The sequence below is a fragment of the Aspergillus eucalypticola genome (genome assembly GCF_003184535.1).
Source record: "Aspergillus eucalypticola CBS 122712 chromosome Unknown BO83scaffold_9, whole genome shotgun sequence".
Taxonomy (NCBI): domain Eukaryota; kingdom Fungi; phylum Ascomycota; class Eurotiomycetes; order Eurotiales; family Aspergillaceae; genus Aspergillus; species Aspergillus eucalypticola.
The window spans coordinates 1,079,329-1,107,035 of NW_020290283.1; the positions used below are offsets into that span (position 1 = coordinate 1,079,329).

The 27,707-nt window shown below is 51.2% G+C and overlaps 11 protein-coding genes across 11 annotated transcripts; 7 read left to right on the forward strand and 4 right to left on the reverse strand.

Annotated features, from left to right (window-relative positions):
- Positions 1-200: 200 nt before the first annotated feature.
- On the forward strand, positions 201-1,408 carry BO83DRAFT_387922 (uncharacterized protein; the record flags this gene model as incomplete). Its single annotated transcript, XM_025532741.1, has 3 exons — positions 201-611; positions 789-956; positions 1,013-1,408. 3 exons carry the CDS (start codon positions 201-203, stop codon positions 1,406-1,408), a joined length of 975 nt encoding a protein of 324 aa, XP_025389464.1.
- A 90-nt stretch (positions 1,409-1,498) lies between these two features.
- Positions 1,499-3,436, reverse strand: BO83DRAFT_426188 (flavin-binding monooxygenase-like protein; the record flags this gene model as incomplete). Its single annotated transcript, XM_025535261.1, has 2 exons — positions 1,499-3,246; positions 3,403-3,436. 2 exons carry the CDS (start codon positions 3,434-3,436, stop codon positions 1,499-1,501), a joined length of 1,782 nt encoding a protein of 593 aa, XP_025389465.1.
- A 1,559-nt stretch (positions 3,437-4,995) lies between these two features.
- BO83DRAFT_436661 (uncharacterized protein) lies at positions 4,996-6,599 on the forward strand (the record flags this gene model as incomplete). Its single annotated transcript, XM_025535975.1, has 5 exons — positions 4,996-5,327; positions 5,398-5,624; positions 5,684-5,918; positions 6,004-6,117; positions 6,177-6,599. Exons 1-5 carry the CDS (start codon positions 5,184-5,186, stop codon positions 6,597-6,599), a joined length of 1,143 nt encoding a protein of 380 aa, XP_025389466.1. The 5' UTR covers positions 4,996-5,183.
- A 75-nt stretch (positions 6,600-6,674) lies between these two features.
- On the reverse strand, positions 6,675-8,858 carry BO83DRAFT_336048 (putative MFS lactose permease). Its single transcript, XM_025528432.1, has 6 exons — positions 8,589-8,858; positions 8,322-8,535; positions 7,902-8,251; positions 7,615-7,837; positions 7,132-7,559; positions 6,675-7,047 (listed from the first exon to the last, which is right to left on the reverse strand). The coding sequence occupies exons 1-6, from the start codon at positions 8,733-8,735 to the stop codon at positions 6,802-6,804; spliced, it is 1,608 nt and encodes a 535-aa protein (XP_025389467.1). The 5' UTR covers positions 8,736-8,858; the 3' UTR covers positions 6,675-6,801.
- Positions 8,859-9,573: 715 nt separating this feature from the next.
- BO83DRAFT_336051 (uncharacterized protein) lies at positions 9,574-10,483 on the reverse strand. The gene is made up of 2 exons (XM_025528433.1): positions 10,398-10,483; positions 9,574-10,337 (listed from the first exon to the last, which is right to left on the reverse strand). The coding sequence occupies exon 2, from the start codon at positions 10,252-10,254 to the stop codon at positions 9,709-9,711; it is 546 nt and encodes a 181-aa protein (XP_025389468.1). The 5' UTR covers positions 10,255-10,337; positions 10,398-10,483; the 3' UTR covers positions 9,574-9,708.
- Positions 10,484-12,091: 1,608 nt separating this feature from the next.
- Positions 12,092-12,760, forward strand: BO83DRAFT_426192 (uncharacterized protein; the record flags this gene model as incomplete). The annotated part of the gene is made up of 4 exons (XM_025535262.1): positions 12,092-12,207; positions 12,273-12,592; positions 12,648-12,676; positions 12,731-12,760. 4 exons carry the CDS (start codon positions 12,092-12,094, stop codon positions 12,758-12,760), a joined length of 495 nt encoding a protein of 164 aa, XP_025389469.1.
- A 667-nt stretch (positions 12,761-13,427) lies between these two features.
- BO83DRAFT_398041 (cholinesterase) lies at positions 13,428-15,545 on the forward strand (the record flags this gene model as incomplete). The annotated part of the gene is made up of 3 exons (XM_025533226.1): positions 13,428-13,533; positions 13,585-13,957; positions 14,003-15,545. 3 exons carry the CDS (start codon positions 13,428-13,430, stop codon positions 15,543-15,545), a joined length of 2,022 nt encoding a protein of 673 aa, XP_025389470.1.
- Positions 15,546-18,206: 2,661 nt separating this feature from the next.
- BO83DRAFT_277209 (UbiX family flavin prenyltransferase) lies at positions 18,207-18,749 on the reverse strand (the record flags this gene model as incomplete). The annotated part of the gene is made up of 1 exon (XM_025527082.1): positions 18,207-18,749. A coding segment is annotated over one exon (543 nt), but the record flags the coding sequence as incomplete, so codon positions are not given.
- Positions 18,750-19,402: 653 nt separating this feature from the next.
- Positions 19,403-21,180, forward strand: BO83DRAFT_377644 (UbiD family decarboxylase). Its single transcript, XM_025531046.1, has one exon. The coding sequence runs from the start codon at positions 19,438-19,440 to the stop codon at positions 21,043-21,045; it is 1,608 nt and encodes a 535-aa protein (XP_025389472.1). The 5' UTR covers positions 19,403-19,437; the 3' UTR covers positions 21,046-21,180.
- Positions 21,181-21,315: 135 nt separating this feature from the next.
- On the forward strand, positions 21,316-22,398 carry BO83DRAFT_359012 (DNA repair protein). Its single transcript, XM_025529337.1, has one exon. It carries the CDS (start codon positions 21,349-21,351, stop codon positions 22,216-22,218), a length of 870 nt encoding a protein of 289 aa, XP_025389473.1. The 5' UTR covers positions 21,316-21,348; the 3' UTR covers positions 22,219-22,398.
- Positions 22,399-24,157: 1,759 nt separating this feature from the next.
- BO83DRAFT_310182 (general substrate transporter) lies at positions 24,158-25,864 on the forward strand (the record flags this gene model as incomplete). The annotated part of the gene is made up of 2 exons (XM_025527426.1): positions 24,158-24,517; positions 24,578-25,864. 2 exons carry the CDS (start codon positions 24,158-24,160, stop codon positions 25,862-25,864), a joined length of 1,647 nt encoding a protein of 548 aa, XP_025389474.1.
- Between the last annotated feature and the right edge of the window lie 1,843 nt (positions 25,865-27,707).

Sequence of the window (27,707 nt, forward strand, 5' to 3'; positions counted from 1 at the left end):
CAGATGGGACTATGCAAGGTCTCCGGAAACATTACTACTCCGCCAAAGTGATCAAATCACTCACCGCTGCAATGAGTGCCCCATGCCAATGTCCATTAAAGCTGCCACTATTGTCAATACTTGTCTTTTGCTATTGCCAGCATCGCCAACAGACAACTTGCTGAATATAGCCACATCATCCACACCCTCATCAACCAACCATGCCTTCCCCCCTTCCCCTCCTCCCTCTCTTCCTCTTCACAACGATAACCCTAACCACCACCACAACCACCGCCCAATACCTCAAAGACATCAACCCCATCGCGGTCGACTACCCCGTTCACGTCGACTTCGTCCCGGACTCCACCCACCTCGCCGACCTCGAATCCCCCAAATTATCCGAAGTCAACACCACCGTCTTCGAATGGTGGTACTTCGACGCCGTCTCCTCCACTAACCCCAATGCCTCTATTGTCCTCACCTTCTTCACCACCACTGCTACTGCATTCCCTGCCGTCCCGCAGAACCTCTCCTCCGTCCTGCTCACCTACGTCTGGGCTACCTTGCCGAATGGTACCACTGTGTCTCAGAATATCGTCCCCATCGATGCGTCGGTGATGGGCGATCGCGAGGTCAGTTCCGGGGGGTGGGAAGGCACGGGTGGTTGGGCGGGTAGGGAATCGGGGTATGAGGCGTGGGTGGGGTGGGAGGGGGGAGGGTTAGTGGGAGGATAGTGTTTAGGGATGTGAGTATACCTTGATATTACATAATAGATGTTGATATGCTAATGGTAATGATGGTGAGGGTAGCTCGCTCCACCACTCCTGCCCTGCTCGACGCCTCAGCAGACGAATCGGGCGTTGGGACTCGGTGAGGGTTTGGGATGGGTGAGTATGGTGCCGGATTCGCATGCTATGGTGGATTTGGTGGTCGATGGGGAGAAGGTGCAGTTTATGGGGTTTGGGTATCATGATAAGGTATGTATCTTTCTCCTCCTCGTACTTCGTTGTGTGCGTGTGTCTGATAGGGTTAGAATTGGGGAAATCGCCCGTTCCAAAATACCGTCAAGACTTGGTCTTGGGGCCATGTGCATATTGGACAGTATGCGTTGGTGTGGCTGCAGTACACGCCTCGAGAGGGAGGGGATAAGAACAACACCACGCCGATTGTGAGCGCCTATCTGGCGCGGGATGGGAAGGTCATGCAGTCGGGCTGCCGTAACAGTATTATCAATATCGATGAGAGGATGACGGCGAGTAGCTACGGCGTGGATGTGGCGATGGACGATGTGCAGCTGCGGATCCAAGGGACTGTGGAAGTAGCTGGTGATGGGAAGAATTATTTCCGGTGGAATGGGGTAGTTTCGGGGACAGTGGAGGGCCAGAAACTGGATGGGGGAGTAGCTGTGTTTGAAGGGTTCCGGTTGTAGTAGTAGTTTCAACAAAGTTGTAGCTGAAATGGACACATTCGACTTGTCTATTTACAAGGTACCAGTACAGTAGCTAACTATGGAGTGTGATCATTTCAACCACTCCTCCACCAACCCCCGATAATCCTCCATCCCATACGGCTCCAACCACTTCAAACTGCCCTTCCGTCGCCAATCCAGTCCCATATCCTGCAACAACAGATCAATATACGGCAACGTGTCAAACACGAAATCAGGGTTTCTCTTCCCAAACCCCCCAGGACACCGATACTTCCCGAACTGCGTATGCAGCGCCATCTCCCACACCACATCCCCATCCACTTCATCCTCCATCAACCCCTTCTTCACCTCCACCGGACACGTCTCCCTCGCCTTCACCCCAATCCCATCCCCCATAAACGCCGCCACCCACAGCGCCTGCACCTGCGCAATCAGCGGCGTATTCACCGTCATCGTCGTCCCCAGCACCGCCACCGACCTCTCCTTCAGAAACGCCGCCGGCACCATAAACCGCACCAACCGGAACGGATGCTTCGCAGTAGCCGGTGCCCCAGGAGCCAGATGTTGATAATCCTCCTTCCCATTGACACCGACACTCATACTCTCGCGCAGCTTCGGGAACCGCGTCAAAATCTCCTGATCCGCCCTCTTCACCATCGGCGTACTCAAGTAATCCTCCGCCCACGGGAACCCCAACTCGCTCTCAATGCCCGCGGGTCTGAACTCCATATTGGGTTGGGCTTTCCACCCGGTAGCACAAATCAACCCCTCGCTCTGAATAACCTCCCCGGACTTACCCAAGTGAATACCCCCATCTTCGGTAAGTTTCACAATATCATCAATCACCAACCGTACCTTCCCCTCCTTAACTAGGGAGTAGAAATCTTCCTCATAGTTCAGAATACTCAGTCCACTAGCAATCCAAAAGCAACTGAACCACGGCTTCAACTTCTTCGTCTCCTCATGGCCGTCGTAGTTGTTTAGTGTCAACAGGTCATTCTCCAGCACCGCCCAGTACGCATTCACGATCTTCCGACCGAGCCAGGTACCATGCAGAAACTTCCGAATTCGTGAACACCCGTCCGCATCGCCCCAGATACACGGCGAGAACCAGGTCAACAGCCGCGTGGTGAGCAGCTTCTCGAACCATTTCTTCAAGGGCGTTACGTACGGCGGAGTCATCCACACCGGCCCGTGGCCAGTTGAGCGGATGATCCATGTGACGTTGGCACCGGACGTCGCGGCGGCGTGCACGGCGTCCCAGGCGGATTTGGTCCCGCCGTAGATGGTTACCTTTTTGTCTTTTTGGAAGAGGGTGGTCTGGTGGGGGAGGAGAGTGCCGGTGTGGGTGATGATGTGGGGGTAGGTTTCTTGTCCTGGGAGGTGTGGGAGGAAAGGCTCGGAGGTCATTCCTGTTGCTAGCAACAGCTTCTTTGTACGAATTATCTTCCTTTGGGCTTCGTCCGAAGATGAAGAGAAGGGGGATGTGCTGGTGGTGAGTGTCCAACCCCCGTCATTATCGTCGACGTGCTCGACGACCTCGACCTTCGTCTCGAGGCGGATCAGGTCCCGGATGTTGAAGTGGTCCACGTAGGCATTCAGGTACTTGTGTACCACGTGTCCCGGGATATATTCGCCCGGCTTCACCCCGAAGGTGGCGCTGTCCATGGGGAAGTCACTGTATTCGTAGGTGCCCAGCATGTTGTTGGTTTTGAGGCCCTGGTAGAGCCGGTGGGCGGCCCAGACGCCGCCGACGGTGGTGGCGCTATCCAGCAGGAGGATGCGGGCGGTGGGGTGCACCTCGTGGTAGGTTTTGAGGGCGGAGAGACCAGACCATCCTTTTTGCAGACTGTGTTAGTTGATGTGTTGTGAGGTAGGAGGGTGAGGATGGGTAAATGGAGTGGCATTGACATTGGGGAAAGGGAATGAGACGGGAAAGGGCATGCAAGGGATGGACGGAAGGATGAATGGATGGAAAGGTGAGTGGAAAATACCTGCTCCGACAATAACGAGATCGACGAATTCCATTTCCACAGACGACTCCATAGTGGATGGATGACGAATCCGTAGGTTGTGAATGGAGTGGATTGAATTGGATTGAATTGAATGAAGAAATTTAAATAGAGAGAAAGGATGAAAGAAAGAAGAACGCTGTGAAGAGGAAGACAATGCAAGGAAGGGAATGCCAGTCGGTGATTAAAAATAGACAATGTACTTTGTTGCTAATGTAACACAACCGCGCTCACAAGCATTTGCTCGAGTGGAGCAGCCACTGCCAGCGATTTATAGTAACACAAACACCCAAGAAAAGAATGGGGAGACCAGACGAAAAGAGAGGGGGGAAGGGGGGAGTATGACCGTTGGAAACCCGCCGATCGCGGGTTTTAATTCCGTCGACACTCCCTGTCTTGGCTGCATGATGGAGGGAAGGGGGACTTGGATTTACTCCGTTACTAGTGGCGGACTGACGGGATCACTGTCTGAAAACAGAGTAGTACAGTACGGACTACGGAGTACCAGGGAGGAATGGGCCGGAGGAAAAAAAAAAATAAGTAGGGACTAGATTGGTCTGCAGTTGAGACGGAAGATGATAGTTAGAGTTCCGAGGAAATTGCAGAGTCCTCAACTTAAGTACGGAGGAACAAGGATGGGGGTGATACAGGCGCGTTCATTTGTTGGTTGATCGCAAGCGACGGCCGGCGCGGACACTAGTTTGGTAGTTGACAGTTAGGGTTATGAAAGGGCAGCTCCACCGGGATTTGGTCCCAATGTTCAGAGTTTGACCCGGTGATTCACTTGACAGGAATGACAGGATGTCAGCTTTGGTTGATTCCTGGATCGTCAGAACTTTGTCTTATACTTTAAGATATACGTAGTAAATTGACTTGTCAGTCAGCTCTTCACTGCCGCCCTGCCCTGCAGCTCTATCTGATTAATGCGATAAACTCAATATTCAGATTCAATAGTTGATGCATACACCTGCATTATGGATATGTCATGCATCCTTTGCATCCTGCGACTCAATTTCTGGGTCTGTGCTGATCGGCTATCCGTAAACTTGTGCCAACTTGTTGTTGCTGCCAAAGTACTAACTGCCGATGCCTCCGTAATCCCCGCGCCGATCTCTGTCTCTATCCGGTAATCATAGCGTTCTTCCTTCTTCATCCTCATCTTCTTCCCATCTCCACTGCCCCGTCCACACCCACACATACACGAACTGGGCCATGGCTTTCCCCCTCCGTCTCTTCCCGCGTAACGGCACACGGCCTGGCCTTGTTTTTGGGCTGGGTCTGATGCTTAGTATAGTCTAGTATAGCCTACCGGAAATTACAAGAACTGGTCCCCGTAGTTTCAGTCTAGTCCACTGTGTGGCCCAGTCGCCTCCCTATCTTGCTTAAGTGCCACCAAACTACTGCATCGTACTTCGGGCTCTCCCCTGTCAGGAGACAGAATTCACCAGGGAGGAAGGAGACAAAAAAAAAGGGAGCCAGCACGGAACCACTCGCTTGGGTCGGATGTTTTGCCGGGTGGTGAATATGAACCGTGCGTGCCGACTGTCAACTTGAGGCCAGTGCCAAAATTTAGAACAAGCAGGCAGGCAGGCAGGCAGTCAGTGACTGGGATGTTTGATGACTGGGGATATATTAACATGTAGTATACCCTCTAAGTCCCTTTCTCCTGATTGTCTTGTCTTTTGTAAACAGATCCACAGGTCCACTCCTTTCCACCACCCTCTCTTGCAACTTCAGTCAGTCAGTCAGTCAGTCAGTCAGTCATGGCAGGCGACGACTTTGTCGTCGAGGCGTTCACTCTCTTAGCTATCGCCATCGTCACTATAGCCATTCGCATTGTTGCACGATGGTTCACCGCCGGCTGGAAGAACTTTATGCTCGATGATTATTTGATGCCGTTGGCGGGGGTATGTGCCTGCCTCTCCCCGCCACCATTTCCCACGCCACTCCATGCTGATAAGACTGGTTCTGTGACAGGTAGTATACGGTCTCGAAACAGGCGCCGCCTACTGCGTCAGCGCGTGGTGGAATGGTCTCGCCAATAATGCCATGACAGACGCTGAGCGCGCTGCGCTCTCTCCTACTTCAGAGGAGTACCATTTGCGGGTTGGGGGGTCCAAAACGCAGGTATTAGGGTGGTCGCTGTATACCACGTTGCTGTGGCTGCTGAAGTCGTGCATGGCGGTGTTTTATTCTCGATTGACGTATGCAGCCACCCCACTCAGTTATTCACAGACTTCATACTAACAGTTCGTCTTGATAGGGCCGGCCTCATCAACATGCACATCCGTATCCGCATCGCATACTTCCTCATCGGAGCCACCTACATCGCCGTCATCATCAGCATCCTCGCAGGATGCCACCCTATCCAGAAGAGCTGGCAGATCAACCCCAACCCGGGGAACTACTGCCAGCCGGCTGTCTCACACATCGACGTCTATGTGACGGTGGTGTTGAACGTCGCTACAGACGTGTATTTGATTTCCATCCCGACCCCTGTAAGTCCATCCCTTGTACCCTGCCCTCTCCATGACAAATCTACCCAGCCAAGACTAACTATCGGAATTATTTGAAATGCGCCAGATCCTGTTTAAAGCTCGTCTTCCATGGCGCGAGAAACTTGAACTCCTTATCCTCTTCAGCGGTGGTACCTTTGTCATGGCGTGTGGTATACTTCGTTGCGTACTGATCGTCACCGTATGTGCCACCTCCCTTCACCCAAAAGACACACCTACTAACCATGGTAATGCAAACAGGCCGGCGCCAACGGCGCCTCCCAAGCCGGCAGCTGGGCCTGCCGCGAGACCTTCGTAGCGGTAATAATCGGCAACGCGCCGATGATCTACCCGATGTGTCGCAGACTGGCCATGCGAGCAGGGTGGTACATGTCGACCAAGGGGACGAAGGGCAGTTCGCAGAGCTATCCGTTATCGGATGGAGCGGCGCATTCGGGCACGGATAATAGTAAGAATAAGAGACGCAAGTTCAAGCATCCGTTGTCGTTGCCGGATACGCAGTGGAATACGGTTAGCGATGAGCAGATGATGCTCCCGCCGGGAGAGTGGGAAGTTAATCATGCTGCGAGGGATGGAGATGGGAGTGTGGTTGTTCCTGGGAATGGAGGGGTGTATGATGGGGGCTGGAAGGGAGGGAGGGAGACGGTCGTTTCGACGGCTTGATTTTTTATGTTTACTACTATTTCCTTTGTTGGTTTCTTTTGTTGGGATGGATAAAATATTATGGATATGGTATAGCTATGGTTGGTTATGATAATGGTATTTCTCAAACAACTTGTGCAATTGACTGAAAGGAAAGATGGTGGTAGTGAGTAGTGAGCATCACACACCGTAGATTATATACTTCTGCAAAGATGAAGGAAGATCACTTCATCTCCTCAATCTCCGTCAGATCCTGCTTCTTCAATGACGCCTTGACCGGATTCTTCTGCTGGAAAATAACAGTCAACTCCTCCAGCGTGCGCTTACTCGTCTCCACAAACAGGAAGTAAATCACAATCACCTCCATCGTATCCCAGAAGATAAACAGGAAGTAATACTTCCATCCGGCCTGCGTGAAAGCAATGCCAGTCACGAAGGTATTGTAAAAAGACGCGATGTTGACGAAGAACTGCCACAATTAGCACCCACTCTCACACACGTATATATTTATATATATATATATATATGTGAGCAGAAAAGGGGTAAAACGTACGTTGTTCATCCCCATCCCCTTTGCCCGACTCTCATACCGCAAACACTCCACCGGATACATCGCCTGATTAGGCGTCCAGCCAGCCGAATAGATAAACCCAAAGAGATAAATCATCGCGATCTGTGCGCGCGCTGCAACTGCGCTCTTGGCAATGGGCGTGCCGTCCGCTCCGTCGACCACGTTCGTTGCGTTCAACGCAGTCACTATCGCGAATAGTACCACCACAATACTCGTCGACACGAGGAGCTGTGTACGTCGCCCAATTCGGTCTGTGATGAGTGCTCCTGACACGGCGCCTAGGAATGAGACGACGTTCTGCACTCCTTGCAGCATCAGCTGCGTGTTGTTGTTTGTGATTCCGGCACCGCGGAGCATCTGAGGGTAATAGTAGCTGACGGGGCCGTTGCCGGTCCATTGGCCGAAAAGAGCTATTCATTAATCAGTATGTTTCATATAAGGGATGGTGAATATGTGGAGATATACCCATAATGATAACCAGCATAGACCGGTACCGCACTTCCCGGGTATTGAACAACTCGCGATAATCCCACCACCGCTTATCCGATCCCGTCTGGGAGATATCCTCGATCATCTCGCGGTACTCGAGTTGCACGATAGGGGCGTTCCTGTCCCCGTCGCCGTGGTAGTCGGCGAGGACTTGCAGTGCGGCGTCGTGTTTGTCTTGGGAGATGAGCCAGCGGGGACTCTACACACCAGCACGTTAGCATACTTTCCACACTTTTGAAGAAATAAAGTGGGGGAGAACATACCTCGGCAACAAAAGGTACAAACACCAACACCAATCCCGAAAACACCATCTGCAACCAGATCGGGATCCGCCAACTCATCGTCCCCTCGATCTGACTCGTCCGCCACGGGATGAACGTCCCCGGGATACCGCCTCCGAACCACAACACATTGTATAGACCCGTCATGGCGCCACGGTATGCTGGATGCGCCATCTCCGATACGTACGCCGGACCGGCTGTCGCGGAAATGGCGACGCCGAAACCGAGGATGAATCGCCCGCCCATGAATCCGCCGATGTTGTGGCAGGTTGCTTGTACGATGGTGCCGATGATGATGAAGAGGGATCCGAGGGCCATGCCGACGCGGCGGCCTATTTTAATATTCATGTGGTCAGCTGGGGCTATGTTGGGGTAAGTAGACAGGTAAGGGGTGGGGTATACCCTTAAAGTCAGTAGCCGGGCCAGCTACGAACGATCCGACGATATTCCCGATGGTATAGATGGCGTAGACGATACCCGTGGACGGCGTGCCGCTGTTCGGGTCGAAGCCGAAGTAGTCTCGGTACTGGGCGTAACTGTTGATGGAACCCATCAGGGACCCGTCGTAGCCGTTGATGCAGGAGTTGAGCATGGCGACGGCGATGCAGCCGTACAACTATCGACACACTATATTAGGAGACGAGAGAGTACTAGAAAAAGAGGGCATACCTTAAGCATGCTCTTACTCCATAGCGACGGCTTCTGGAGACTCGTCGCCACAGCCAGAGCCGTGTCGCCCACCCCACCCTTGAGTTGGACATTGGGGTGGTCGGTGTCGTCGACGTGAGAGACGCTGGTCGTGGTTTTCTCAGCCATATCCACTCACTTAGTTGAGGTATTAAATACTAAGATATTGATGATCGGGATGAAAGTGGGAATAACACGGGGAACTCACCACACATATATACTATTTAGTGAGTACTCAGTCGAGGCAGCCGGTGAGGCCAGGTAGAATGTATCGGATGCAACGGTAATATGGCCGAGGAGATGTGATAGGATCGGCTGATGCAGCAAGGGTGCAGCCCCGTATCTAAACGGGAATAGGGAATCCGGGGTAGGTTTGCCCTGTGGTGGAAGATGAATGGTTGGAGGGCAAATTGTTGGCGGGGGAGGCTGCTAACTACTGCACTAGTCGATACCTTTGATTTGATTGACCTTTAGCCACTACAAGCCAGCTATGATTGACTCATCTAAACTAAGCTAACCTACTTTAATGAACCTCTAATCCTGTTCATGTCAGTGTTCTCAAATACCACGGAATACGGCCCGACGTGCCGTAGGCATGGGGATCCGGGGTAGAGAAATTAAAGTCAACCCTAAGCGAGGCACTCCGCAGCGCATGACCCATACGAGAGCTCGAATGAATCTGCCAATAGGCCATTGGATAATTTGCCTATAGCTGCAGTCTGGAATCAATCAGACCACCATATCGGGCGAGTTATTTCTCCACCCGCCACATGGAGTGTGGGAAACGAGGGCCGAATAGATTCGCCTCGGGCATCACTGCAGCCCAACCCGCACAGACCGGGTCAACTCGATCTAGCCTGTTAGTAGACCCAGACCAGACCCTTTTCGACGCAGGGCCCGAGCTAGATTCCACGTGTGATTACAGTTTACATCAATTGCTTAGTGCTGGCTTCTGTTTATCTTGTCTGTCTGTCTATCATGACTCGTATTACACATAACAATAACATCTAGCTAGCTAGCTAGCTATACCGCTATCATACACTCACCCAACCAGCCCAGCCCCCAAACTCCAACCCAAACAAGACACAAATCAAAAACCAAATCATGCCAAAAACTCCCCCTTCTCCTCGGGACTAACATACAAACTCAACGTATAATACCTCCCTTCTATAATCTCACTCTCCCCAACCAACCCCCCAGCCAGCACCAACCTCGAACCCCCCCGAAACGGCATCGCCACCCACATCAACCTACCCTCGCGATCCGCCCCCATCCACGCCGTCTCCGTACACGACATACTACTCCCAAACAGCAGCGGATTGAACCCATTGCACACGGCCTCGGGGATATGCAGCACGTTCTCGAGCACAATGGTATGCGTATCGAACGGGTTATCGAGGCTGCGGACGACGGGGATCTCGACGGTTCCGATACCGGCCACTTCGAGCTCGTCCATCGGGTTGAAGATGTTGTTCTTGAGGTGCGCGGTCACGGGTCGGTAGGTCGTGAAGTGTGCGCGGTCGCGCGCGTAGTGCACGTTGCCTTGCACCACCATCCAGTCGTGGCAGATGCGTTGCGATGACGGGAGGTGCATCGCTTTGGTGCGTTTGCGGGGGGAGGTCGGTGGGCTGAGCGGGCGGGTGGTCATTTTGGTGCGGATTTGATGGGCTGATGGGAGGGATAGAGTTGGTAAGGTGGTGTGAAGCTGTGCTGTTGCTGTGTGGGTGTGAGCTGTGAGGGTGTTAGTGGGTCAATTGGGATGTTTAGGAAGTGAATTTGTGATAGACGTACTAGTTAATTGCGTAGGTGGTGGACGGACGGGTCAATGGGGTTATAACAAAAGTGAAAAGGGTACGAGATTGAGAAAGAGATCTCGTGAGATGCTGAGCTGAACCAGACTTGACGCGCCGAATGCGGAAGTCGGGCAATATATCGGGGCGGTGGCTGGTTTACCGCCTGCGCTAGCTGGTTTGGGTATGGCGGGTTGCTATTTCGGGTAAGCGAGGTAATACGGGACTTTGTTTCTCCGGTTGTCGCGCTCTGCCTAAAGGGGTTAAGCGTTCTGCAATGAGCAATAATAAATAAGTAGGGAGAAGATGGTTATAGCTGACTACTAGACTACTAGTTATTCACCAATGTAAAGAAGGGGGATCTGCAGATTATCGCAATAGGTTTACCCCAGCTGGGGGAGACAGGATATTCTAGTCGCTTTGCCAGACCGCTATGGCCGCTGAGGAACCTCTACATTTACAAGCCATTGGCAAATAGTGACAACTATTCTCCACCAGCTGAATACGCTACGTCAAATGATATCAATTTGTTGAGCAAGGAACAATGCAACAAGGAGCTTGCTGCAAATGTTATTTGTGGTTCCTAAACACTAGAAAAGTCTTGACCTTGAATATCCCATCTTATCATCCATCATATCTTCCAAGAAACTTGAGTTTTTGACAAGGCTGATCATCGCGAAATGCTGAGTTCAGTCTTCGTTAGCATGGCGCATTTGCATTATCGATAACACCACTGCGGCTGAACAAGAGACAGGCTTACGTTCTCCTGCTAATGCGAGTCTCAAGTTTTGGCTTCTGGCAATTATCACATTTCCCTAGCCAAGGTTCTGCAAGCTGATAGTCCCAAGTCGTCCGTGGACAGGCTCTACCCTCTCGTTGTGCAGTTTCACAGCGGGTGAAACCAGCCTGGGCTAGATGTTTACATCCAAGGTGGCTGCGTACTGCAAAGGAGCACATCGTGCTTTTATTTGTTGGGTGGTAGGTTGGTTGGATAATCAAGTGACAGATACTGTAGTAGCGAAGGGTGAGAGTTCGACAGCACAGGAGGGAAGAGGAAGATTAGGAGGAATTAGCGAGTAAGAAAAAGTTCAGAGTAAAAGAATGTCTGGAAGGGCCATTTTATACAATATTAATGGAATTCTTCATTTCGTTTCTAGAACTATGTTAAACCGGGAGAAGCCGTGCACTTGTGACAAAGAACGATAGGTCTTCCGTGCTGATCAACAGGCTTAATTACATGGCCCTGATACAGAGCCTGACCCTGCAGTGATTGTTTGGCAGGTACGCTAATGATTCATAGTCACAGACTGAAAACATGGAATTCCTACTGTTGTCTGCAATGTGCAGTGAAGAAGGTCGTAGCAAGCCAGATCCGAGATTTAACCACTTATGTGAACATAGAAACGGTATAGAAATTTACATTTTTACCGGGGCAATCTAAGATTTTCACCTTATTAGAAATTATCTGTTAGTGAATGTGATGGAGTTAGGTATTCCACCGACATGGCTTCTTTGGGAATAGGCTGCCAGTACTGCCAGTTACATGGGTACCAGAAATACCATCTCACATTCATTATTGCTTGCTATAAATATTTCATCTCTAGTCTGATCTTACTCCTCACAATCTACAGACATAACCCGCAACCTCTTCTGCTATCGTATCTCAGTTGTTAGCGATTTACTATCTCGAGGATCATGGAATCAACACCCCCGGCCGATAACATCACTGCTACAGTGCCTGCACTTGACCTGATCCTCGAGGATCAATGCCGCGATTTTTCAATAGCTGATGTAACCCACATCATCGTCAAGTGAGTAGGCTATGACTATACTCTGCAAGCAGCTGAAAACATCGTCTAACCGACCTCATCGCAAGACTTCCGTTGGGGATACTGAACATGATCATGGAATTTTGTGCCGTGAGCTACAATCCCAACCAACCACGGCTCTTCAAGGAAATCATAGGAAAGGCATTATCGAAAGCGTTCTTTGGTGACGAGCAGCAACTGCAGTGCATGAAGTCCAAACAGATTAGGAACGTGGAGTACGTTGGATACAGGAAAGTCCAGAGAACAGAAACTCCCATAAAGACTCCTCAAGTCATCGTGGTGGCTCTCTTGGAACCTGTTCCCGGCCAGAATTTGAAGGCAGTTTGGAAGCCTGCCCCAGAACTCACACCTGAAAGAATTCGAGAGCGTGAGTCTCTGACGCCGTGGGATTCAATCTATATGCTAACAGTCTGATTGAGCAGGGGCTAGATTGAGGGCTATGGAGAATTCTGTCAGAGAACAGTACAGGAGATGGGGACTACACATGGACTGATTGTTGTGAAAGTTGTGGTCCTTTCGAATCTACGAAGAGTAGCCCATCTGTAAAGCAGAAGAAGAATGCAGATTATGTCCAGACATACTTTAAACCAAGGAGACAGTGAAGGAGCGTATATTTACTGCTTGATTAGCACTGGGAGCTACTAAATTGACTTTTAATGCAACTGATGAGTCGCACTAATTGACCCCATTGCTCGTAGCATAAATCTAAGATTCTAGCTGGCTTATGAACGGGATTTGTGTAGCCCCAGGCCGTTGCAGCTCAACTTACGGTCTACAACAGCAAGTAAGAAAGTTATAATCTAACATAAACGTTGGCATAGGACAGCGTAAAACGTAGCCCAATATATCACGTTACAAGGCAACGGTGAGCCGGCGTGACCATGGTAGGGTACAGCATCTTTCCTCGTACAGCGCACTACGGAACGTTAGTCGCGAGAAACGAGATCTATGAAAGCAAGCTTTCCCATGTATTCGGACTTTGTTGAACCGAGTTATGCATGACAGACCAGAATGGCTGCATACTACAGTGCGGGGAAAGGTCTGTCCAGTCAGGCGCAAAAACTCAGTCCACCAATACAATGAAGCTCCTTGAAGTTGAGCACGGTCGCCTCGGGGATAGCAATCCCACTTTGTTTGATACTTGGCAGCATAATAGGAGAAGATGAAGATCCACCACTTCTATACGAGCAAGAATGATCAACATGCGTGCATTTCTACTCTCCCTTCTAGTGACTCCTATTCTTGCTGTGGTGGGACCTGAGTGTCTGGGGTCAGATATCTCCATTCTACTGCATAATGATCTATTAGGTGAGTGTGAGTCAAAGTATCAAGACGGCAGGATGTATAACCCTTAAAAAGAGGTAGATAGTCCATTGGTAAACTCAAGCGTCATAATTTTGGGTGAAAAGAATCTGGAGGAAGCGACCGAAGCCTGCAATGCGCTCGGAGAGTCACTCTGGGGCAGTGCTCCGTCGACACCTGCGGACCTCAAGGCTGACCTTGAATACCTTACGTACCGTGGCGACTACAAAGACAATCAGCGTTTCTGGATATTGTCAGTCAACGGCACTGGTAGGACAATTGATCTGAAAGGAACCATTGCGACGGCAGAGAGCAACCATCTTTACCCTGTGCTTTGCACACAGAGTGCTCCTTATTCGACAGAAGACTACCAGAACACAAGCAGCAAGTATCAAGTTACAGTGCATGCGAATAATGAATACCTAACAGGGTAAGGTTCTCCTTTTCGCCAACCAAACATTAGCTCACAGGATAGGTATCGTGATCATGTTATATTCCGGTTCATCGGTGTCCGCTTCGCTACCGAGAAAGAACGATGGACTTATCCAGAACCATACACAGGCAGTGGAGGCAACGTATCTGCTTTGAAGTATGGGTCCGTGTGTCAGCGCGACGCGAATGGTAATGAAGAGAACTGTCTCATTCTGAATATCTGGACTCCTTATCTCCCTCGTCAGCCGGCAGAGAAGACAAATTTGAGACGAGTTGCATTCTGGATCCATGGCGGTGCCTTTACTGGCGGAAGCCCGGACGATCCCTACTACGATGGAGGGAATCTTGCATCTAGAGGTGATGTTGTTGTGGTAGGGATCAGCTACCGACTCGGAACCCTTGGCTTTCTCGCTCTGAATGACGGTAAAACCAACGGCAACTTCGGCCTGGCTGACCAAGTGGCTGCTCTCGATTGGGTCCGCCAAAACATCGAAGCCTTTGGAGGTGACCCAGATCAGATCACCATTTTTGGTCAGTCTGCTGGAGCAGCCTCCGTGCGAGCATTGCTGGCTTCACCTAAAGCAAAGGGAAAGTTCAGTCGCGCTATCATGCAAAGCAACCTCGGGGGTCTTGCGTATGGCACCACTTACTCACGGTACTATACCATTGATGAGGAGATGGATGTAGCTGCAAACGCCATCCTCGAAGAAACTAACTGCACTGCTGCAACATCGCCTGTGGACTGTCTCAGGAAGTATACCGCCAGTGCCATATCCGATCTGTCGACCACAGCGCGATATCTCGTCGTTGATGGGACGTATCTGACCAGCCCTCAACTTGATCTCAGCAGCTACACAGAAGCATCGCGTGTACCTGTTATGATGGGCATCATGCGTGATGACGGTGCCCAGTTCATCAGCTATCCAAATGCCAGCGAGAGTATCGACACTTTTCTAACTGAGAATGACCTGCCCGCGTCTGTCCTTGCAAGCGGCCTCTTCCCACTAGCCACTGGCCCTAATGCAACGCTAGACGTGTTCAACACGTCCGCCCGTGTGGCAACTGACGGTATGTTTCGATGTATCGATGAAGCAACAGGTTATGCAGGAATTGTCAACAACATATTTCCCGACGTGTACTTCTATGAGTTCAACAGGTCCTATGAGCTGGAGGGGCAAGTATACAACGGTCGAGTATGCTATGCGCCCCCGACCGCAGGGCATCCAAACGGTGACCCGAATCTGGAATACTGGAAATGTCATTCCGGAGATCTGTACTATGTCTTTGGGAATCTGCGGCGATTGAACCAGCCTTTCAGAGACGAGTATGAGTTGCCGTTTGAGCAGTATGTACTGGACTCCTGGGCCAGTTTCATTCGTACTGGTAATCCGACACCGGATCTTGAGCTGTTAAAAGCCAGGGGCTATGTGAATACCAGCCGGGCTGTGGAAGAAAGTGGTGCGTGGCGGCCTTTGCGAGAGGGAGACTATAGTTTGAGGAGAATGCAGTTGCCTCCGTATCAGACTGCATTCAATGAGGTGGAGCAGTGTACTGTGTTGGACTTGCCGCTGAATTACTTTGTGTGAATGTGGTAGACCGATCATGGTCGTGGACGACGGGGAAAATTCCTTGTAGGCCAAGGATGGCTGTCCATGAATGACCATTCAGGCATCGAGAATTTCAGGCTCCTGGACATTTCCTTGCAAGCATAGGAGATCTCCCATGTAAATTGATAGTTATGGACCCACTGGCATACCTATATAAAGGGGCTCGAGCATGGCCTTCAACCTCGTCCTTTCTCCCTTGTCCACCCCAGAAAGGCCAAGGGGGGCGGAAGGGAGGGTGGAGGCGACAAACCTCGATGCTTTTGGTAACTCCAAATATATTGCAGTGGTGATAAATGAGTACATCAAGGTCACCATCCAGCTCCAGAGAAGTGTTGTTCTCACAAGACAGCCTGTGGAGCTGGCAATGGCAGACGAAATATTTTCGTCTCACACATAAGACAAGGTACTACTCCTGAAAGGAGCGGTCATATGTACGACGACTACGCTGTACAGGGAAAAATCATGAGATCTCTAGTTACCGAGCATGATGACCATGATTTCCCGACCTCTACCAACGCCTTGAAACATATACTTGATATAACGGGCTGGCAGGACATCAACGCTCAACGCTACGCTCAGCGAGAGAACTGTGCTCACACGCCAGTCCTGACTAAAACAATCTCAACTTCCCAATTTGGGTACATAATGTGTGGATGCTCGCATTCGATGATGCTACTGTCCTCAGTCACCTTCCTTGTGAGCATGGGATGTGCGATTTATCAGCACCAACGACACGAGCTATATATTATATTTCTGATTCACAACGACGCAGCCATCGTCTCCCCTATTGACTGGCTCGAGGTAATCGTATCCTCGAAGAATTTATTGAAGAGAGCTGCAAACAGGCAACAGCGTCTCCTGCTGATTTTGAGCTGGGTATTGGAACTGTGTATGGTCCAAGTGATACGTGTCGATTGGCTCTTCAGTCTGTTCTCAAGGCCGAGTAAGACACGACTGACCACTTCATATTATTGTGGCTGCCGGTGTGTTCAGGCACTGCTTCTGGTTGGGGAACATTTTTTCTTCTCACGGATGACCCCAGTCAGAGAGTAACTGGCCTGCTTGATTGAAATGCATTATTATCATCAATAAAGGCATCTCATTCGAGGCATTGTATCTCCTTCCTCAACTGGAAAGCTAACCATTGAAACCCAACGTATTGTCCTGCACAGAGCATAGAGCCATGGACAAATGAGGGAGACTCGGCTTGCTGTAAAGTTTCCGTGACTTGTTGAACCTGTTTGGCAAACACTTTTACTACGCAGCTGTGCCGGGTTGTTCTGGCACTGCTGCGATTGCACTCGCTTGGGGTCTTGTTGTCGCGGATGAGGGTGACCCAATGAAGGGGGGTCTATACCACCATGGAAGCAACCGATCTTGCGTCTGCTATTGACGACACTGAAGCCTATCCTACTTTCTGGGCGATAGGATAGAGCTGAAACAAGAACTCAATAGACACAATATCCTGAGACTCAGGAGGTCATCGATGATATGACTGCGTGGGGCTCCCTATATACATATCACAACAGTTGGTACTCCGAAGTAACAAATGTCTCATCGGATACCGTAGATTAGGTGCCTTGGTCTTCGCTGTCCGTGATGTCACCGACGATTCAGACGGTATATAGAGGACGTCCACTTTTGGCTTGGGCTGTTACGACAACATCAATAACATCGTGCCATTTCCTGCTCATGACTTGCAAACAAATCCATTGTGCTCTTTGTCGCAGTCCATGCAACGTGCTGCTGCACTCCTACTGAGCAACACCACCAGTTCAACGCTTGTGTCTGTGTCGGTGGATCATTATTAGGGGCTGTTAAGATACTTCTCGGACAATACAATGCTGAGAGCGATCCCTGCTGCGGTAATGATCCTGAAAAGCATACAGGGTCATCGGGAAGAGATTTGGGTTATAGAGGAGCTGAACAGCAGTGTAAGGGGTACGCAAATCCTAAGCAAGAGTGATGCCAAGGTGCTGTTGCGGGATATATTCCCCACGGGTCGATTGCGGTGCGCTCCGTATGAAATCGCATGGCTACCGGATGCCTTATTGTCTGTTTAGAGAAATGAGACGATCTCAAGTATTGTCGCTTGTCGGTGGATATATATCATAGTGCTTACTTGAGAGCTTGAGTCTCATCGCCATTGGTCTCCCAAAGAGTTTGGTACCGATCAGCCAAGGCTCTTGTCAACGAAGACATGGTGTACTTTCTGAAAGCCAGCACCCTCCACACAATGTCATTGCTAGGCTCAAGTTTGACGTCTTACGAAGAGGATCCAAGGCTGGTAGCGGAGCAGGCGCAGAAAACGAAGTTTGCATCAGCTAACTATCTTGAGTATTGTCTTATATGAATTCCTGGTTAACAGGTGCTGATACCTATATAATAGTACAAATCTGAGAATCGTAAGACTCTATATCACCCACGTAGACCCAATCACAGCATCTATTAGCACTAGAATCATCATCCTCTCTCCACATTCTCACACTCCCAGATCCGTAGATACTTCCAACTACCTTCCAAGCAATCCCCCGTGGAAAGTAATCACTTCCTCCACCCCACCCACCTCCCCTCCCTCGGCATAACCCCATTTCCATCCCCATCCCCATCCCCTTCACTCCCCCGACCACCACCACCACCATCAACATCCACCCCCATCACATCCAACATCCTCCCAACACTATGCCCCACAACCTCCTCAATCCCGTCCGGTCTCGTATAAAACCCCGGCACTGGAGGAAAAATCACGACCCCCAGTTTCGCTAATGCGGTCATATTTTCCAAGTGAATCACACTCAACGGCGTCTCCCTCACCATGAGCACCAATTTCCGTCCCTCTTTGATGCACACGTCCGCAGATCGCGAAATCAAGTCCTCGCCGTAGCCCATGCGTATAGCGGCGAGGGTTTTCATGCTGCACGGCGCGATGATCATTCCGTCCACTGGGTAGCTCCCGCTGCTGATGGGGGCGGCGAGGTCGCGCGGTGAGTGGGTGTGCGTTGCTAGGGAGGTGAGGTAGGGGAGGGTGTATTGGGGACATTCGTAGCGGAGGGTTGGGAGGGCCCATTTGGAGAGGATTAGGTGCGTTTCGATGTTGAGGTCGTGTAGGGTTTGGAGCGTGCGGATGCCGTAGATGGAGCCGGTGGCGCCGGTTAGGGCGAGGATGAGGCGGTTGTGTCGGAGGTGGGGTTGGGAGGGTAAATTGGGGGGTTTGGAGGGTTGTTGTGGTGGTGGTTGTGTTGTGTAGGTGCGTAGGGGGTGGTGGTGGTGAAGGTGATGGGGGAGGGGAGGGAGGGAGAGGCGGGGACGGAATTTCATGGTGGCTGTTGCCAGTGTCTTCGTTGGACTTAATGAGAGACTTGCTGGCGCGGAATTAAATGGTAGTGAACAAGGAAGGTATCATTCTTGGGTTGTGTTCAGGTCAATTGACGTGTATATGTGCTGTTGTATGGTTGATATGAGGGCATTCGCATACTTCTCCAATTCGGGGAAGCGGGGATTGCTTGTTTGGGGGTATAGAGCATGGCACTAATACGTCAGTAGATCATTTCTGAATCCACAGCCCTAACTGGCTAACGGACCTCCCAACCCTGTTTCCATCTGCCGACTAAACTCGCTTCGAGAGCTCGCTGCAGATATGGGGCTCCCTAGTGCCTGTTCCCTGCAATGTTGACATAACAGTGTATAGTTTCTCCAATTCATCTCCAACATCATAAGATGTCTCCTTGCTGTGATAGCAATCCCCCCTCTTGGACTTGATGATAATGCCGAATATCCGACTGCTATGTAGTAGCTGTATGCTGTAGATATATTTCCGTTGAACCCACCCTTCGTGGAAGCAACCAAGACATCAACAAAAGCTAATACTACCATGCTACGCATCCTTCGACCTGGCAAACGCTTCCCCTCTCTCCGCCCCTCACGGGCATTATCCACTACACCCCGCAGAGCTAATGACTCCCCCGCCCTCAACTTCCGCACACTACTCTCCGCCCTCCGCGCTCAAGACGATCTCATCGACATCACGCAGACCACCTCCCCTGATCTTGAGATCGCTGCACTGACTCGTCGCGTATATGAGACACAATCTCCTGCTCCACTATTTCACAATGTCACCGACACAGACCCTGAAACCGGTCTCTTCAAGATCCTCGGTGCTCCCGTCGGTCTCCGCGCCGACCCCGCCACCCGGTTCGGCCGTTTAGCCATTCAAATCGGCCTGCCCCCCACTGCCACCCCGCTCGATATTCTCGAGAAGCTCATCGCTGCTAAGCACTCCACTCCACTTCCTCCTACACCAGTTGCCGCTGCATCTGCACCATGTAAGGAGAACATCCTCCATGGCTCCCAAATTGATATGACCAAATGGCCTATTCCACGTCTTCACCCACTTGACGGGGGCAACTACCTAGCCACATACGGGTTCCATATCCTCCAGTCTCCTGATAAAGCATGGACGTCATGGTCGATCTCCCGTGCTATGCACATCGCTAATACGCCCCGTACCATCACCGCACCAATCATGCCAGGCCAACACATCGCCCAGGTGCATAAGATGTGGGCCGACCAAGGCGCCAAAGATACCCCGTGGGCACTAGTCCTGGGTGGCCCTCCTGCTGCTGCCTTCGTGGGGGGAATGCCTCTTCCCGCATTTGTATCTGAAGATGGCTACATCGGTGCTCTCTGCGGTGAAGCAATGAAGGTAGTGAAATGCGAAACGAACGACCTCTACGTCCCCGCCAACGCAGAGATCGTGCTCGAAGGCCGCATCAGCACGACCGACGAAGTCGGCGAGGGCCCGATGGGTGAGTATCACGGGTACATGTTCGCGGACAAGGCAGTGCCCGAGCCGAAGATCGAAGTGGACTGTGTCACGTATCGGCGGGATCCCGTGGTCCCGATCTGCGTGGCGGGGTTAGCGCCGGATGAGACGCACACGGTGTGGGGGGCGGCGATATCGGCGGAGATTTTGGATGCATTGCGACAGGCGGAGTTGCCGGTGAAGATGGCTTGGATGCCGTATGAAGCGCAGTGTTGTTGGGTGGTGGTTAGTGTGGATGTGGAGAGACTGGGGAGAATGGGGATGAAGAAGGAGGAGCTGTCAAAGCGGGTCGGAGAGGTGGTCTTTGGCACTCATGCTGGCTGGGAAGCGCCTAAGGTGTTTGTTGTCGGGGATGATGTCGATGTTACGGATATTGGGCAGTTTGTGTGGGCGCTGGCGACGAGGTATCGTCCTGGGGCGGATGAATTGGTATTTGAAGAGGCGAATGGCCTGCCTATGATTCCGTATATGACCAGAGCGAGTAGGTCAGAGGTGCCGAATCCGGGGAAGGGCGGGAAGAGTGTCGTGAATTTGTTGCTGCCGTCGGAGTTTGAGGGGAAGAGGCCCTGGGTGCCGGGCAGCTTTGAGGGGTTGTATTCGGAGGAATTGAAGCAGAAAGTGTTGGGTAGATGGGGTGAGCTGTTTGGGAAGAAGTGATTAATGTAGAGTTGAGTTTAGCCAATGATTTGACAAGGTTTGGCCTATCAACGGGACACATCCGGGGATTCGATTTCCAACTGCCAGGTACAGGATTGTTTACCAAGAACCAAGAACTAAATCGATGATATTGAGATAATGGAAACTTTATGCGCTAGACCAACTGAGACGGGGGCTATAATCAAATCGGCTATAGGACAGCAAACTAGCGCTTACCCACTTCGTATTCCCCCGGGAAACTGATGATAACCCATAAATCCCCAGCAAAACCTGACATCCCCACTCAGCTCCTGCACGTTCACAATGTCTGCTCCCTTCATCCCAGACTTTCCTTCAATCGGGAAGAACACCTACTACTACGAGCCAGACCTTATAGATACACCAATACCTGAGAATGCCAACACTCACCCATCCCTAATCATCCTGTGCTCCTGGTACGGCGGCGCAACACCCCGTCGCGTGGCCAAATACACCAGCGGCTACCGCCAACGCTACCCCCGCACATCCATCCTACTCATCAACACTTCTTTCCACGACTATTTCGCCCGTTCATTGCACTCTATCGATGGAAACCTTACTCCCGCCAGAAATACAATAACCAAGACACTGCAGTCCACTCCTGATGCCAGGATCTTGCTCCACGTGTTCTCGAATGGCGGCTGTAACACAATCACACAACTCGCGCGAGCAATGAAGTCAGAACCAGTGAACTTCAAATCAGCGTTGAAGCTAATTATTCTCGACTGCTGTCCAGGGAACTCATCTTTCGACAGATTCTACGCTGCCGGAGCAGTGGCTCTACCGACAGCTCAACCTGGTCGTGCGATTGGAACCGCAGTGCTTTATTCCACTGCTAAGGTGGGATATGCTCTGCAGAGTATTGGAGCCATGAGATCCATAGACGATTTTCGTGCGGACTTGAATGATGCGGAGATCTTTGGGGAGGCGCGTAGGTTGTATCTCTATTCTAGGATTGATGATATGATTCCCTGCAAAGATGTGGAAGGGCATATGATCGAGGCTAGTCGCAGGGGGTATCCTGTTACCGGGGTCAGCTTTGGGGATGGGAAGCATTGTGGGTTAGTCATGGGGGAGATGAGGCGGTATTGGGATGCTGTAGAACGGGCCTGGGAGGGAGGGAAGACGATTGTCTGGGAGCGGAGTAGGCTGTGATTCAATCATCATAATTCGTTCGGGACGATCGTCTGGGTGTCCTAAAAGCCACTGAAAAAGGGCCCTAGAGTCAGATATAACGCGAGTACCTTTTTGATAGGTATAATCAGTCATTGAATCAGGAAAGAACTAGTCAGCCTGAAGAATCCTTAAATCCACCAATCAAGCAGGGTGTCATTTCATCGGTGACTTGGCGCCTGCCGGCCGCATCCCCGCTTACACGACTTCACCTTCAGTGCTTCCGCGCTGGATATGTCTCAACAGCCCATGGCCAAGGCAAGATGGCCGTCCCTATGAGCCAGACAGATGCGTCCGGAGCAAATACGATCTTGGGGTTTGCCACTTTAACGCCTGGATGCCTTCGGAAGTTGACCTGCCTCGTATCTGATTGTGAATACCCGACAGTTGCATTCCGCCTATCCTTGAAGATCCCAACCATCACGCCATCAATTACATTATTCTCCACCCAGCGTGATGTTAAGAACGGATTCTGTTGGTGAGAATCGGTGAAGAAACAATATACTCCGTTCTTTCCCGATAATTCGACGAGGTGGATCCAACGGGGCAGGACGTACAATTACATAGCAGGATAGGAACATGTTCGACCCTTTCGGAAGGTCTTCGTGTTTCGGCCATTAGAAAACCATCAATCTCAGTTGAAAAACTACCGATTCGACAGCGATCCTGCCCTCAAATCACACCGGCTTTCATTGAATGTGCATGTATGCCGATGCAGGACCTGCAACAGGGAGGCATAGGCCTTGCCGAAAGACCATATTGTGATCATCGGGTCAGTTCTCAAGTTAGTGCAGTGGCGAAGATTATCTAGCGCGCCGAAACGGAAGCCTGCTGCAACACCAGGCATGGGCTACCCGGAGCGCACGGGGTGTTGCAACTTTCCCAGGAGACAATTATTATGGTGCCGGATTAGTGCTATTGTGACGTACATGTGCATTACCTCCTCTGACTTATTCGGCCCGATTAGATGGTGGTGAGTACAAAGGTCTAGTCATAGGATGCACTGAAGCGGCGATTGCTGACTCCGGATAGCAGGTCAGCCAAAGGCCGATATCGATCGAGGTGCAGCTTGGCATGGGAGAAGATTACCATGAGTCCTGCAATTGGCCATCATGCACGGCTACGGCAGCATCCGCCTCGAGAATTGCCCACCCGGCTATGGACCATGGGCTAGGTCTCCGAACTGCACGACGACAAGGCATTCCGACCCGAGGAATGTAGCATACAGCACAAGACCTGGCTAGGCCGGTTGATTGGAATCGCAGGGATGTGCTTTACCAGCGACGTTCACATTCCGATTGCACACAATCTGGCAGCAAATTCGCTCAGAGAAGAACAAACTTCGTGGGGTGAACGAAACAGGCAATTGTGAGAATATCCTCTGTTTGCCCAAGATCCCGCATGCAAGTATCTCACCATGTCCCTGACCCAATTGACCATGAAGTCATCGTGTTGGGCAATCTGGTGACGGAAATTGTCCGTGAAGTGGGCCGGTAAACGCTCTTCCGTTGGCTGCCGTGACTAGGATGCGGTCCGTAAAATGAGGCATTTGGCAACGAACCTGGTTCTGGCACGACTCCACCGACCAACCAAAAGCAAGCTAGTCACATTGATTGAACCAATACCAGCCAACGATGCAGTGCAGCGCCAGGAATACGCCCAAGAATGTAGCGTCATCTGTCGTCTGAGATGGCAGAAGACGGTCTTCCCCAGACACCCACCCCCGCATTTCGGTTATTGACTGGATCATGGCTTCAGGATCGACCATTAGGCTACCACTTGAACTTATATTCGTGCGCTGCTATAGGTCTGACCTCATAAAGAGAATAACTATATAAGCTGCATGTTTACTGCCCTAAACGAGGATGTTGGAAGCCAGGCTCAATTTGTTCCTCTAATTCGCATTTTCTTCAATTCTACCATGTCTTCCGAGAAAGACTTTGGCGGCGAGAAAGCTGCCAATGACCCCAAGTCTAGCTTGGATTTCAAATCGGACGCCAAACACATCGAGGTCGCTGATAATGCAACCGACGTCGAGGCGCTCGCTGCCAGCGTCAATGACTTGCCCATTACTTGGTTTGTGTGGGTAGTGGCCCTAACCGCCTCCATTGCCGGCATGTTGTTCGGTTACGACACGGGTATCATTTCCGGGGTGTTGGTGGTGCTCAAGGACGACCTGAACAATCGTCCAGTGACCAGCTCTGAGAAAGAAATGATCACCTCTCTCTGCTCCGGTGGTGCCTTCATCGGGGCGATTTTCGCTGGTAACACCGCAGACCGAGTAAGTTTCTTCCTGCGCGGCCGCAAAAGCAACAAGGACACTACTAACCCAAACCTGCAGTTTGGTCGCAAGATGGCCATCTATCTCGGCTGTGTTCTCTTCGTCATTGGCTCCGTGCTCCAAGCCGCCGCCTATACGATCGCGCAGATGGCGGTGGGTCGCGTGGTAGTCGGACTAGGCGTAGGCTCGGCCGCGATGGTGGTGCCGCTGTACGTTGCGGAGATCGCACCGGCGGGGGCTCGCGGTCGCTTAATTGGGCTAAACAACATGTCCATCACTGGTGGACAGGTCATCTCGTATGCGATCGGAGCGGCCTTTGCGAGCGTCAGCCACGGTTGGCGCTACATGGTCGGCCTGGGCGCTCTCCCCGCCCTTATCCTCGGCTGTATGATGCCGTTCTGTCCCGAATCACCTCGCCATCTCATCTACAACGGGCGCACCGAAGAAGCCCGTAGCGTCCTGTGTCGAATCTACAGCAGTGCCGCGACGGACGAGCAAATTGACGCGTTGCTGGTGACGATCCGCGCGGCCTGCGATCAGGCCCGCGAGATCAACAACACGGGGAGCGGGTGGTCGAAGGTCGTTAAATTGCATACTGTGGGGAGTAATCTGCGCGCGTTGATAGCGGCGTGCGGGTTAATGGTCATCTCCCAGATGAGTGGGTTCAATGCCCTGATGTACTACTCTTCGACGCTGTTTGCGTTGGTAGGGTTCAACAACTCGACGGCCGTGGGGCTGGTGGTCGCGGGCACCAACTTTATCATGACTTGTGTCAACATGATGGTGGTGGATGGCTGGGGTCGCCGACGCTTGCTGCTTGCAACAGCCTGGGGAATGGCGGTGGGATTGGCCGCCGTTGCGATCGCCTTCCACTGGGTTCCCGTCGATATGGAGACGCTAGAGCCCCTCAACCCGGGCATTTCCCCGGCGGCTATCGTCGTTCTGGTGTTCGTCATCTGGTTTGTCGTGTTCTTCGGGCTTTCGGTCGGCAACACCGCCTGGATGAGCACAGACTTTTTCCCGTTGGAGGTGCGCGCCATGGGCACCATGTGGATGACTTGCTCCAACTGGGGCAGCAATGTTATCGTCTCCAGCACCTTCCTCACCATGGCCAAATCGATAACTCCATCCGGCGCATTTGGCTTCTACGCAGCCATATGCGGCATTTCCTACGTCTGGATTTATTTCTTCTATCCCGAGGTCTCCGGACTTGTCCTGGAAGAAGTGCAGGAGGTGTTCCAGCACGGCTTCGGAGTCCGGTACGCCCGACAGCTGCGCAAGGAGCGAAAAGCCATTATCGAAGAGCGAATGCGAAGTGCGGACAAGCCGATTCCGATGGGTCACTAGACGGATGTTACTTCACTTACTGGCTGAGTGGAGTGCGACATGTGTGAATACGTAAAGTACTTTTAGGTAGCACTCTCTGTAACGATCGACAATCATGACATCATATTCCAAAAACCTGTCCCATCATTGGTGGATTGAGTAGCACAAGCAAGACTTTCCCTAACAAGTCAAACTAGGATCCAGTTAGTCGCGTGGATTCCAATCCACAGAGTAAACAAACCCGGAGCCTCCCCACGGGGAGACCAGAGCCTACAGTAACTTTATCTCCCTTCCCCTCTCCCGTGTCCACCAATCCTACCTTCATCTCGGCATCCCCCACCCCGGCATGTTATATACCTCCCCGACTTGGCTTCGGAATCCGGCTTCCGATGCGATGGCCTTCAGTTGCCGGTGTCATGCCATCCGGAAATCACTAAGAATATGGTATGGTCTCATCTCGACGTTCTGCGACCATAGCACTTCCATCTACACAGCGACGGTGATACCGAAGGGGTTGAGAAGGGGTGTGTCGTTCCACACATTTCCGACGCAGGATGACCGTCTACTGCCTCAGAACGCGCACTCGGAATTCGTAGTATTAGTATCGGTATTTGATATCCCTGCACACGATGTGTAGGATGTATACCTGGATATAGTTCTCCTTGATGTACTACCGAGTAACCTGAATCATGCACTGCGGCCGTGGATTTCCGAGGGCGAAGGGTACTAAGTACGCTGTCAACGATCTGGGTCTTGGATCTTCTCTATCAGCTACATCATCTATGAAGGAATGGGCTGCTCTCTGTTAGATGCTGTAATGAATACTTCTGTCACCATAACCTGTGTGCATACCCTCCGTCAACCCCTGGTGTCTTCCATTCTTGGACGCATCAAAGCTCATACGTCATCCAATCTACATGGACCAGCCCAGACTCAGATAATTTTTTTGACTTGACCGGAAATATCCTTCACGTAGCGGAGTGAACCTTTACATTCACGGAATATAACAATTTCCAATTCAGGCCACGTAGGCAGTGTGGGGAATTCCATATATCAATATCACAGATTTCGCTTATGGGTAAGGAGAATTCCAATTACTTTACGGGATACTCCCATATCCAGTGGATAATTCCATTTATTCCACGGAATGCTCCTCACCTATCCATAATCGGGTTACACAGGACTCCATAACTGCGCGGGCTAGACCACTTTGCCACTGACCTGACAGCTTCAATATTGGAAATTCCCGTATTTTCAACAGCTTCACTGATGGAGCTTTCCAAATCACAACAGAATCTCGCCACTATCGATGCTAATCTGACAATTTGTCACAGATCCTTCCATCGCACTCAGAGTGAATAGGTCATGTGACCTCCTAATCTTCTGGTCTATATAATCTCGTGAACACCAGCCTTCTCTGCACTTCCCATCAAGCAGCACAACAGGCAGAGGCACCCACCGATAAATAGTCAGAGACAGCCACTGCAACCGGGGAAGACGAAGAGTTGAATCGGATGTATACGGATCTTTAATCAGCCCAATATTGCCATGTTCTGCATGATGGCTTTCTGAGTCAGGTAGAGGCTTTGGGGGTGTCGACAGCGGATGATGTGTTGTCTGGAGAGGTTGGAAGTGAGTTGGCAGGTATCTCTTTTTGTGATTTTGTCATCGACGCGAGCTAATATCCAGGCTAGTTGCTAAGGTCAACCAACAAACAATAGCTGAAGTCAGTCGCCTACACAAAGAAGTATTACTATCCAACATCAGTTCATATGTTCTCTACTAAAGTGATGAGATCCAGTATATTGCGACATGTCTCTTGGGTCCGCTATTCAGATAGGCACGATACATCGTCTTTGGTCTG